Here is a 12,565-nt window from a genome sequence, read left to right as displayed (position 1 = left end):
GGGAGAGGTGCTTTGTGATGGGTTCAATCTTGCGATGCTGAATCCTAGTGACAGAAAGAAACATGACACGTATTGTATCGTTGCCATTAAGGATAAAGAGATAGGGTTTATTCATGTTAATTGAGTTTACTTTGTCTACATCATGTCATCTTGCTTAAGGCGTTACTCAATTCTTTCTGAACTTAATACTCTAGATGCATGTTGAATAGTGGTCGATGTGTGGAATAATAGTAGTAGATGCAGGCAGGAGTCGGTCTACTTGTATCGGACGCGATGCCTATATACATGATAATTGCTTTAGATAACGTCATGATTATTTGTTTTTCTATCAATTCCCCAATAGTAATTTGTTTACCCACCGTATGATATCTTCAAGAGAGAAGCCTCTATCTAAATCATATATCAAAATCCAAAAATATATTTCTATACTTTTATTTATGTTATTTTATTTATCTATCTATCACTATGAGATCTGATTCTTGCAATTAACCGACAAGGGATTGACAACCCCTTGTTTGCATTGGGTGCAAGCATTTGTTACTTTGTGTGTAGGTACTTCTAACGAGTTGTTGTGTGATTCTCCTACTAGATGATAACCTTGGTTTCTAACCGAGGGAAATACTTCTCTCTACTGTACTGCATCATCCCCTCCTCTTCAGGGAAATCCTAACACGACTCACACATAGCATAGACCCGGGGGCCATAATTATCACTAGAGGCTTCTCTCTCGAACACATAGCATACGGTGGGTGAACAAATTACTGTTGGGAAATTGATAGAAAAGTGCATAGTTATGACGTACTCACGGCAATGCTCATGTATATAGGCATCACATCCGAGACAAGTAGACCGACTTCTGTCTGCATGTACTACTATTACTCCGCCAATCGACCGCTATCCAACATGCATCTATGGTACTAAGTTCATGAAAAACTGAGTAATACCTTAAGCAAGATGACATGATGTAGACAAAGTAAACCCAATCAATATGAGTAAACCCCATCGTTTTACCATTAATGGCAACAATACAAATATGTGTCTTGTCCCTTTCTGTCACTGGGATATGGAGCACCGCAACATTGAACCCATTACAAAGCACCTCTCCCACTGAAGATAAATCAATCTAGTTGGCCAAATGAAACAGATAGACCGGCGATAAATACAAAGCTATAACAATCATGCATAATAAATTCCAGAAAAGACTCAATTACTTTCAATGAATAATCCGATCATAAACCCACAATTCATCGGATCCCAACAAACACACCGCAAAAGAAGATAAGATTACATCGGATAGAACTCCAAGAAGATTGAGGAGAACATTGTATTGACAATCAAAGAGAGAGCATAAGCCATCTAACTACTAGCTATGGACCAATAGGCCTGTGGTCAACTACTCACGCATCATCGGAAGGCAGCAAGGAAGATGTAGAAGCCCTCCGTGATCGATCCCCCCTCTGGTAGAGTACCCGAAAAGGCCTCCGAATGGGACCGCGGAAGAACAGAAGTTTGCGGTGGCGGAAAATGTGTTTCGGGTGGCTCTCTGAGGGTTTCCTAGTATTTGAGTACTTACAGAAGTGGAATTAGGTCAGACGGATCCTCGAGGGGCCCACAAGGTAGCAGGATGCGGCCTCGCTCCTGGGCGCGCCCTATTGCCTTGCCATCTCTTGTTCGTCCTCTAGTCTCCTCTCGAAGTTTCTAGGGTGTCTTTTGTCCAGAAAAAATCAACAAAAGTTTCGTAGCATTTGGACTCCGTTTGGTACTGATTTTCTGGAAAATCAAGAACAAGCAGAAAACAACTGACACTAGGCACTGGGTTAATAGGTTAGTTCCCAAAAATGATATAAAATACTATGAAAATGCATATAAAGTATCCAAGATTGATAATATAATAGCATGGAACAATCAAAAATTATAAATACGCCAAAGACATATCATCCCTCAACTTCCACTTCTCACTATTCTTGAGCAAGAGCCAACAATGCCCAAGTGTGAATGACCTACCCTTGAAACCCGGGCTTTTCTTGAACAATTCATTGGCAATGTGATCCTACAAGTCAATGGAAAGAAGCAATAGTGAGATCCATTAGTCATCAACCAAATCATGAATTGTGAGATGGAAATAAAAAGAGCGAGAGAAACTTACTCACGTAGGCTTTGATGGTGGATCCACTAGGAGGGGCATTTCTCACTTGGCTCAAGCAACCACTCCAATGGCTACATGTTTTCTTGATAATTATCCATCGGCCTTGAAGTGATTTCAAGGAACATCCCGACGAAACAGGCACATTCTTGCCATTTTGATATTTGCCTGTCACCGCATCGAGAGACACACTCTTAATCAAGCAAGCATCTTCCACCTCGGTCTAGTTTCCGATCCTTCTCCCAAAATTGGCTTGGCTAGTGTCTTCAAACTCCTCTTCATCAAGCTCTTCAACTTCATCATCGTCGTCATCCCTCTCCTCCATCTCTAGGTAGGGCTGGGTTTGGGGTTGCATTCCCAGCTCGAAATCATCTAGTGGCGCATTCAAATCCACCGTCTTATCCTCCAACAATTCACTCTATGTTGGATGAACATGATAGCTACAAAATCGGACGGCCGAAACACTAAGAATCTGTTGCAAAGCTCAATCAAATTTGGTTGGAGCAAGAGAAACTTTTTTACCTCTGGCGTTTCATCAAGCACGTTGCGGGCGCCGGTGGACTCGACGGGATTGACCGGCTCATTGATGTTCGGAGAGGACGACGGAGGGGCCCGACCACGCTTCACCGCCACCTTGTTTGTGGGGCCCTTCGCCCGCGTCTTCGCACGATCGCCGGAGGGGATGTGGGGCGCGGCCGCAGGAGGGATGAGTGGACGAAGCGGCGCCGATGGTGCCATTGACGACGTGGCTGCCCTGCCGCTTCCGTTTCCCATTGGTGCAAGATGCGCGGCGGCGGAAGCCACGGCCGTGGAAGCGACGGGAGGACAAGAAAGCCCTAATTGGGTCGTCGGCGGTTGGAAAACATAGGTCGGGCCATGCAGCGGGTCCATGACAGCGATTGGAGACGACGCGAAGGCGGGACAACGTGGGGATGGACGGAATTGCGGCGGCGACGGCGCGGACGGTTGACACGGAATGGAGGGAGTACCTGTTTTGATTGGTTTTTGGGCTCGCTAGCGTATATCGGCGGTTATTTTGCACGCCGGCCGATTAGACCTCCTACAATACTAGGTGTTTAGGAAGATGCTTAGAAAAATAAATCTGATTTTTTCTGAAGCACCGGTGCCTATTTTTACCGGAGAGACGCCTAATTAAGCGTCTGCCATGTACAAATAAGCACCTGTGCTTAAAAATGGTTTATTTTTTCAAGCACCTCTCCTAAGCATTTTGCATCATACAAGGCCTTAGAGCAACTCCAATGGGGCGACCCATTTCGTCCACCGTCGTCCGTTTGGGTGGCGCGGACAGAAAAGTCAGCTCAATGCGCCGACCCAAACAGACGCGTGTCCGCTTTCGGCCGCCTGCCGACCCATTCCCGGCCCATTTTTGAGCCAGATTTGCGTCGGCCCGGACACAAGACGGACGCGCACGCTCGCCCTCTCTCCTCCCCGCGCGTGCACAACCTCCACCGCCTGCTTCGTCGCCGACGCCGCCGGCCATTTTTTCCGATGAAAAAGGATACATAGATAGTTCTTGCGTACACAGCTAAAAGAAAAGATCAACTACTCGTCGGTTTCCGACTCTGACTCGGTAATGTCCTCCTCTGACGTTTGAATATAGGCGTCAGCAGCCTGCTCGTCCGCGAAGTCTCACCCCGATGTTTCTCGCAGCTTAAGTCTCAATTGAGCGGCCTGCTTCCACGCATGCTTGCCCTCCCGATAGGCGGCTCGCTCTGTCCTCCTCGCCTTCCTCTTCGTCCTCCTCTGCTCATAGAACTGACGTTCATCGACGATATCCTATGAGAAGCGTTCGCGCCACACCAGGAAGGCTTGCACGTCCATCTCGGCGATGGCGAGGCGACGCTGCCGCCTCCGGTGGACGCGACGATCCTCGTCAGTGAAAAGCCGCGGGAGAGGCGCCAGATCCTGCGCCCGTTGGCTCGACACATCAGGAAAATTCATCTCCCGATTAGGCCGACGGAGGCGCCACGCCGCTGCATCGTACGCGCGGGCCGCCTGCTCTGCGGTGTCGAAGGTGCCGAGGATGAGGCGTTTCTCGCCAAACAAGATCTCGGCGGAGAAGGCGATGGAGGGGCGCTCGCAGACTCCGCGAAAATCCGAAGCGCCGAGGATGCGCATCGACATGGTGGCGCACAGGCGACGAGGCTAGTGAGAGGGGGCGAGACGAGTGGGCGGCGGACTGAGTGTGGAGGGAGCGTCTTCTTATAACGAGCGCCGGCCGCAGCGCGCCAAAACAAGCGCACGAACATTTCCTGCGCTCTGAAGCTCCAAAGCCAGCGCGCGCTATGCCGATTTTTCCCCACACACGCGAACCTTTCCCGCGCGTTGGCATGGCCGCTGACATGATCTAAAAGCGTACGCGGTCATGAAATGGGTCGGCGCGTTGGGCGCGCTGTCAACCTAAATCTAAAAGAGAACGGACGCCGGACAGGCGGCCGACCCAAGCAAACAAAAACGCCGTCCGTTTGGGTCGACCAGTTGGAGTTGCTCTTATAGCTGCTAGAGATGCTCTAATCACGAGTCTATGGAGTGGACAAGATGGTCCTGTCTACTATCATGCCGGGTAATTCGTTATCATCGGTGGAAGGGAGAAAAGCTGATGGGAACTTCTCACTGGTAGTGGGCACACGCACGCATGTAACAACGACCCACCCAATCGCATCGCACCACCCCACTTGCGCATTCATATTTCATATCCACACCCACACGGAAGCGCCGCCCGTACGATGATTTTACGTGGGCTACGTCTTGACATGTGTGTCAGCCGAAAGCCGCCCCTCGCTGAACCTTCTTCAACACTCGACATGATGATGTTGCCGGAACGGTAAAGCAAAGCGCGCCACTGGCACTGGCGGTGCGCCTGCCACTCACGCAATTTTATACAGCTTCATTCATGCCTTGCTTTTCTTATGATCGCAACAAAGGAGGATAAAATTACTGTTCTGACCCTTAAGGCAAATTAAATCCTGATTTGACCTCGTTCCAAAAAAAATTCGTTTCTGACTTTTTTTGGTGACGCCAAGGTCCCTGGCGTCTGGGTTACGAAGCAGACGCCACGGTCCCTGGCGTCTGGCCCCTGGCCCGCACTGCCCGCCTGCCCGATGACCTGCTGACGTGGCAAAGGGGCCAGACGCCAGGGACCGTGGCGTCTGGGTGTGGGAGGCAGACGCCATGAACCTTGGCGTCTGGGTGTCCATCAGACACACCAGACGGCCTGTCTGGTCACCTGCGCGAGCAAAGCAAGCCAGAGGCCAGGGTTCCTGGCGTCTGGGTGTGGGAGGCAGACGCCATGCACCTTGGCGTCTGGTTGTCCATCAGACACACCAGACAGCCTGTCTGGTCACCTGCGCGAGCAAAGCAAGCCAGACGCCAGGGACCCTGGCGTCTGGGTGTGGGCCTGGTGTTTTTGCACACAGCTTATTAAAGTTTTTGCTTAGCAACAACTAGCAAACACTGTTAAATATGAACAAAGCATGCTACTCTCAACCAAAAATATGAACAAAGCATACTAACTAGTCTCGAATGACGAACATAGTTTGCACATAATCTCAAATAGTCTCGAATGACAGAAATAGTTCATGACCACACAAGGTCTCGAATAATAAGTTCATACATTAAACAAAGTCTCGACAGTTCATCATCGACACCGGTGCCTTTCCATTTGTCTACTGAGTAGTCCGGGGCCACTTTCCCTTCTTGTCACGTGCCTCGTCCTCCTCTCGTGCATCGCGAGCCCTTGCAAGTTTGCTTGCCCTCTCTTCTTGACGAGCCGCCTTCTCTTTGCGTGCCCTCTCTTGCTCACGCTTCTTGCGCTCACGAGCCTCCTTCTCACGACGCTCCCGCTCCAATCCCCGTGCATAGGACTCCTCGAATAGGCGCTGCCTCCGTAACCAATCTGCACGTTGGTCCTCTTGGACATCTTTTGGTACCTCGTGATCTATCCAAGTGAAGTACTTGCAAAGTGGAGGAGGGGACTATATATAAACCATGATTTTGTTAGACATATGAGTGACAACTTGTTGATGTTTTTTATATGTACACCTAACATACCGGTGGTATGTCATATGCGTTAGTTGGCCTTCGACGATCATGTGCATAGTTGGGACACACGAAAAACCTTCTACCTTCTGTCCATGACTTGTTGCGGTCAGTGGACACCTTCAGCTTGCAAACATCACCACACCAACATGGTGGTGTGGGCACATCCTTCTCCTTCTCCTTGTCCAAACTGGCCTCCAACCACGTCTTCGGCATGTCCTCTTGGTCCGCGCACGGCGGCCTCGTCCTGGAACCGGATGAAGCCATGCCTACAAAAAGAACAATTGTTAGCACAAGACATTAAGAGAGCAAATGCATAAATGCTAGGAATTGTATGAACAAATAATATACCATTATTATTAGATCAACCATCTGGATTAAGCAAATAACCGAAGGCCGATCCATTATCAACCATTCCTCTACGACCACCTCTAGCACTTGTGCTTCCTCTTCGACCACGACCACCTCTAGCACTTGTGCCTGCTCGACCACCACCTCTAGCACTTGTGCTAGCTCGACCACCACCTCTAGCACTTGTGCTTCCTCTACGAACACTAGCACCTCTAGCACTTGTGCTCCCTCTACGACCACCACTACCACCTCTGACACTCGTTCTTTCTCGACCACCACCACCGTCACCTCTTCCACCTCTTTCACCATCGGTGCCGCCTCCACGACTTGTTTTTCTTTTTTTGGTTTTCTTTTTTTTGCATGTCCGCTCATTGTGTCCCCCTTCACCGCACACCCCACAGTTGATAATGTCAGGAGCCTCCATGAAATGACCGCTACCAAATTGTTTCATGCCAGTGTATCCAGCCAGGTCATCCATATCACCCCTGAACCTCTTAGTTCTCCTTCTACCCTTCGTCTCCACCTTCAGAAGAGGGTCTGGCCTAATATGAGGGCCATGGTACTCAGGCCACTGTGATTGGTCCAAGAAAGGGTGAAATCTTGGCGCCCATGTCAACCTAGTAGCTTCCACATGGAACTCTTGCATCCTCACGGGTTTTCCATCATTAACATGTATGTTTCCCGCCTTCGCCGCCGTTATCAAATGCGAGCATGGCCAATGATACTTACTAGGCCTCTCGCACTGGCACCACCGAGTCTTCAGTTTCACCTCAAATGCAGCACCACCATATTGTCTACCATCTCGTGTTGTGCCACCTGGCTCATCAATTTGATAGATCATTTCAAGTCTATCGAATACGATAACTTGTTGCCGTGAAGACTTGCTTGCTTGTAACTGCAACCATTCATCAACCTTTTCCGGATAATCCTTTTTTTCACCTATCCATTTTGCAGTCTCTTCAGAATGCCTCTGAAAGTACTCATTAAGCTTGAAGAAGGTGTACTCCACTATTGCAGTCATCGGCAAAGCACGAGAACCCTTCAACACATTGTTGAAACATTCTACGAGATTGCTCGTCATGTCGCCATATCGCCAACCACCATCGTCATGAGCGCGTGCCCACCTGTGCTTCTCGCTTAAATTCCTAGTTAAGAAGTCTTTTCCCCCTTCGTTCACCGCTGCAAAGAGTTTGTTGTACCGAGCATCGAAACCTTGGGTGGTGAAGGCCACACATACATGGGTAAGGTCTTTGCTGAGCTCCTTGCTCTTACATGCCCGGTAAAAGTTGGCCACGAAATGCCTCATGCACCATCTGTGGTGAAGCTTTGGAAATCCTGGAATAACAATGTCCATTGCCTTGAGTATGCCATGATGTCGGTCCGATATGATGCATACCTCCCTAGCCCCAATCACGTTGTGCCTAACATGACCCATGAACCACTCCCAGTTGTCTTGGTGCTCGGAAGGCACCAAAGCAAATGCACACGGCAACACGTTGTCGTTTGATGAGTGCGCCATTGCTACCATTAGTGTGCCCTTATATCTACCGGTCAAGAACGTGCCATCTATAGACAAGACATGACGACAATGCTGAAACGCCTCCACACATTGTCCATAACTCCAGAAGGCACGGTGGAACACTCCCTCGTGATCCTCGACCACATGAAACATGCCCGGGTTCCTATGTGCAATGGCGGCCAACAACCTTGGGAGCTGGTTGTATGCTTCTTCATAACCACCGTACACCATCCTAATAGCATTTGCCTTTGCCTTCCATGCCTTCCCATACTTGACTTCATAACCAAATTGTTTTTTCACCGTCCGCATGAGAAACCTCACTTTCACAGTGGGATCAAAGGCTATGTCTTTCATCCATTTGTATCCAAGATACTCAGATGTGAGTTGACGGTGTGTCTTTCTAAGTCGTTTCGATGGCGGTTTGCATCTATGAGTGGTATCACAACTTGTTAACACCCATTCTTCGGTTTCTTTAAGCTTTCTTGCACGAACCTTCCATGTGCATTCCTTTTGCTCACACACCACGGTGTAACGCAACTTCATGTCGGAGTGCTCAACATAAATTGGCCTATGGTTTCAAATGGCATAGTCAGTCAACCAAAACTTCAGCATAGGCAAGCTCAGAAACTTCAATCCTTTCTTCAAATAAGCATTCTCGTCCTCATTCTCCACCCTTGGTTCTCCTGGATCCGGGCATGGTGTTGGCTCAATCGCCGTCATTCTCATTCCACCGTCAACAACAGCTTTATGGGCAAGGCTGAGATCTTTAAATAAGTGAGTTCTTTTTTGTAAGCCCGTCAGCTCAAAGTGGATTTGGTTCTCCTCCTTTGTGAATCCATCCTCGTCCAACTGTTCAACTGGACCCTCGTCATCCGAGTCATACGCATATTGACGCCTAAAAGGCAAGTCACGATCCATGTCCTTTTGCGCTATGTACACATCCAAGTCACCAACATCATTGCCATGAAACCCTTCCTCTTGCTCTTCGTCGTCATCATAAGCATCTTCATCCTCTTGAATTACTCCGTCACTAGCAATCACCTCAACTTCATTTGCTTGGCTAGTTGGTGGTTGGCTAGAAGCATTGGGGGCATACAACTCAACCTCATTTGCTTGGCTAGTTGGTGGTTGGCTAGAAGCATTGGGGGCATACAACTCAACCTCATTTGCTTTGATAGTTGGTACACGGGGACATGGTGGGGGATAAACATTGGGGGCATCAACCACAACCCTATGCTCAACAAGTGGCACCATTGTCCTCTCGCTCATGTCATCCATTGGGGAAGATACATGCCGGTTCAAATCAAAGGTAAACCGAGGAGATTCAACCTTGGTGGCAAACAATTCAAGTGACTTGTCTTCCGATTGGGATACTTTTTCCTTGTATACATCCCAATGCAAATCCGAGGTGATAGGCATACTTTTCAAGCGAGATTTGGCTCCAACTCCAACATCATACCTTCCTATTAACTTAACATCAACATTGGTGTCCATCCACTTCAAGACTTGTCTCACTTTTGCAACAACATCCTCATAGCTAGGGCTTCTATCAAAAACCAATGGTTCCTCACCCGTGTCGGCATTGTTACTCAAGAATGCCTCCTTGTCAATGTAATGAACATTAACAAGTCTCTCCATCTAAAAATAACATGAATGCATTTAAGACTTCAATGAGAATTGGTGTTTATCCAAATACATCTTATTATATCCAAATCATATCAACACTAAATTATTGGTGATGTCCACAAAAGTATCACTAATCACTAATTAACACACTAAGCAAAGTTAACCCTAATCACTAACTAACCCTAACCCCCAATCTTTCTACTCAACAAACATATATTCCTACTACACACCATGCATAGCACTATATTATCAAAGTTAACCAAGCCATTCACACTAACATAAGGGGGAGAAAACATGAACTAGGGTTCCACCAACATGTATAAAATGCAACCAAAATAACAAGACTTAACAAAAAATAATTTGATGATTTGGGAGAGATTAACAAGAGCAACAAAGTGATGGAAAGATCCACCTAAGGGATGTACCTTTTGGAGAGGATTTGAGGGGGGAGCTTGAGGGGTGAGAGAGAGTGGGGAGGCAGCAGCTCTTCTTCAAGCTCGGGCTGGATTGGGGAAAGTGTGTGGGGTGGGACCCACACACTCTCCCGGTGGGGTTATCCACTTACCGGGGCCAGACGCCACGGTCCCTGGCGTCTGGCCCCTTTGCCACGTCAGCAGGTCAACGGGCAGGCGGGCAGTGCGGGCCAGGGGCCAGACGCCAGGGACCGTGGCGTCTGCTTCGTAACCCAGACGCCAGGGACCTTGGCGTCACCAAAAAAGGTCAGAAACGAAAAAAAATTTGGAACGAGTCCCTGGCGTCACCAAAAAAGGTCAGAAACGAAAAAAAAATTGGAACGAGGTCAGATCGCGATTTAGTTCGCCTTAAGGGTCAGAACAGTAATTTTGTCCACAAAGGACGCCGTGTTTTCTATTTCAACTTATCAAAAGGGATGGAGAACAGCTCACGAGTCATGAGCACAGCAAAACTGGGAGCACACCGTCTGATGATTAGATAGCATTATCGTAAACAAATCCCGGAGAAAACAAATGGCTTAAGCTGGCGGAAAGATCGGCAGCAGTCAGCACTCACACCAGTGAAGTGGAATAAATTCTCTACTGTACCAATATACAAGCACAGGTGGATGTCACCAAAGCCTAACTCTGTCCCTCTCCCTCACTCACTAACTCCAGAGGGTCGTACTAAAAAAAAGGCAAAAACAAGTTATTAATACCCCAAGCTGAAAGAGAAGAGAAAACAATGCACCAATTAACTCCAATTGGATTAGCTTCTGACACTCTGATGACGGCTGCTCTGCTAGCTAGCCATGCTCTGATCGATCCAGCCTTTTCCAGCCAGCCCCAGGGTCCAATCTTGGCTCAGAGAATCCAACCACGCCCGGATTACCAGGCCCGAATCTATCGTCTGGAGTTAAATTAAATCAAATCCGTACTCCAACTCGATGCAAGGAGCTGGTTGCATCTGTGAGAGTACCACCGGCATCAGCATGTTGCCTAGTTGCAGTTGAGTTGGGTTCAGTAGGCCGGCATGAGGTGTGAGATCTTGCCCTCCTCGCCGGGCGTGGCGGCCGTGCGGTCGGTGGAGCGGAGCCAGATGCAGACGGCGGAGAAGCTGAGCACGAGGCTGAGCAGCCCGCTGCCGAGGCCGATGCCGACGATGGCGAGCACGGACAGCCCGTGCCCTCGCATTGGCGGCAGAGGGTACCCGTACAGGTCCTTGTTCCCGGCGAACGAGCTGGCATTGAACCTCGCCGTCGTCCCCGCAGCCACCGCCCCGCCGCCGGCGGCGATGCTGCGGTTCGCGAGGAGCACGGGGATGGGGCCGGACAGCCGGTTGTACGAGACGTCGAAGGTGGAGAGACGGACGAGTAGGCCCAGCTCGTCGGGAATGGGCCCGGAGAGCTGGTTGCCGTGGAGATCTATGACGTTGAGGTAGGCGCAGCTCGCGAGCTCCCGCGGGATGGCACCGGAGAGGGCGTTGGCGGAGAGGTTGAGCACGGCCAGGTTGAGCAACTTGGATAGCTCCGTCGGGATGGCGCCGGACAGCGCGTTGGAGGACAGGTCCAGCGACTGGAGGTTGGTGCAGTTGGAGAGCTCCGGCGGGATGGAACCGGAGAGGGAGAGCCCGGGGAGGGAGAGCTTGTAGACGCGGCCGTTGTTGCAGGTGACGCCCTGGAGCTTGGAGATGAAGCCGTCACAGGGGTCGGTGAAGAAGGACTTGGTCCAGTTGCGGAGGGAGAGGGACTGCTGGAGGCTCGACAGGCACAGCTCGTCGTTCGGGTCGGCGGCAGACGGCGGTGAGAGCAGGACAAGCACGGCCGCGACGGCGACGGCGACGGCAAACGGCGGGAAGTGGTGGTGTTGGGACATTTGGGGACGATGGGGGTGGTGAAAGGGGAACTTCGGCGGTAGTGGGGATTTGGGGGAGCGTGTCACCCTAGCAATAAAAATGTTATAAGGCGGCTGTCCGTTTAGCGGGTTTTGCAACAGGACCCGTGGCTTTAGGCTGATCTCATTTGCTTTTTTCTACGTTTAACATGGTATATCCGCCCTGGTTTATTACTCCCTCTTATATTTAGGGTCATATTTTGATCATGATTTTAAACCAATAAAGTAAGGGTTATACATAGCAAAAATAATAGTATTATAAAAAACTATATTCAAATACAAATCCAACGTTATAATTTTTGGTGACACGTATTAACATTTTCTTAGTTAAATCTATGGTCAAAATTTGTCACAAAATACAAACGGACGGTTGGGGTTACCCATTACGGGTAGTGTCAAGAGAGGTACATTCTAGATCATACATGGGGCCCACAACGCCAGCCCCTGGGTCTCAAATCCATTTGGACATCAGCCAAGGTTCCCTCCACTCGGACACCACCCATCCACTAGGCTGCACTAAGC

General features: G+C 49.4%; 1 protein-coding gene across 1 annotated transcript; it reads right to left on the bottom strand.

Annotated features, from left to right (window-relative positions):
* Positions 1-10,642: 10,642 nt before the first annotated feature.
* On the bottom strand, positions 10,643-12,106 carry LOC123111510 (receptor-like protein 44). Its single transcript, XM_044532316.1, has one exon. The coding sequence runs from the start codon at positions 12,023-12,025 to the stop codon at positions 11,171-11,173; it is 855 nt and encodes a 284-aa protein (XP_044388251.1). The 5' UTR covers positions 12,026-12,106; the 3' UTR covers positions 10,643-11,170.
* Positions 12,107-12,565: the final 459 nt, after the last annotated feature.

This window comes from Triticum aestivum, chromosome 5B, assembly GCF_018294505.1.
Source record: "Triticum aestivum cultivar Chinese Spring chromosome 5B, IWGSC CS RefSeq v2.1, whole genome shotgun sequence".
Classification (NCBI taxonomy): Eukaryota; Viridiplantae; Streptophyta; class Magnoliopsida; order Poales; family Poaceae; genus Triticum; species Triticum aestivum.
Note: the sequence above shows the minus strand (reverse complement) of the source record. Positions and strands in the feature narration are given on the sequence as shown.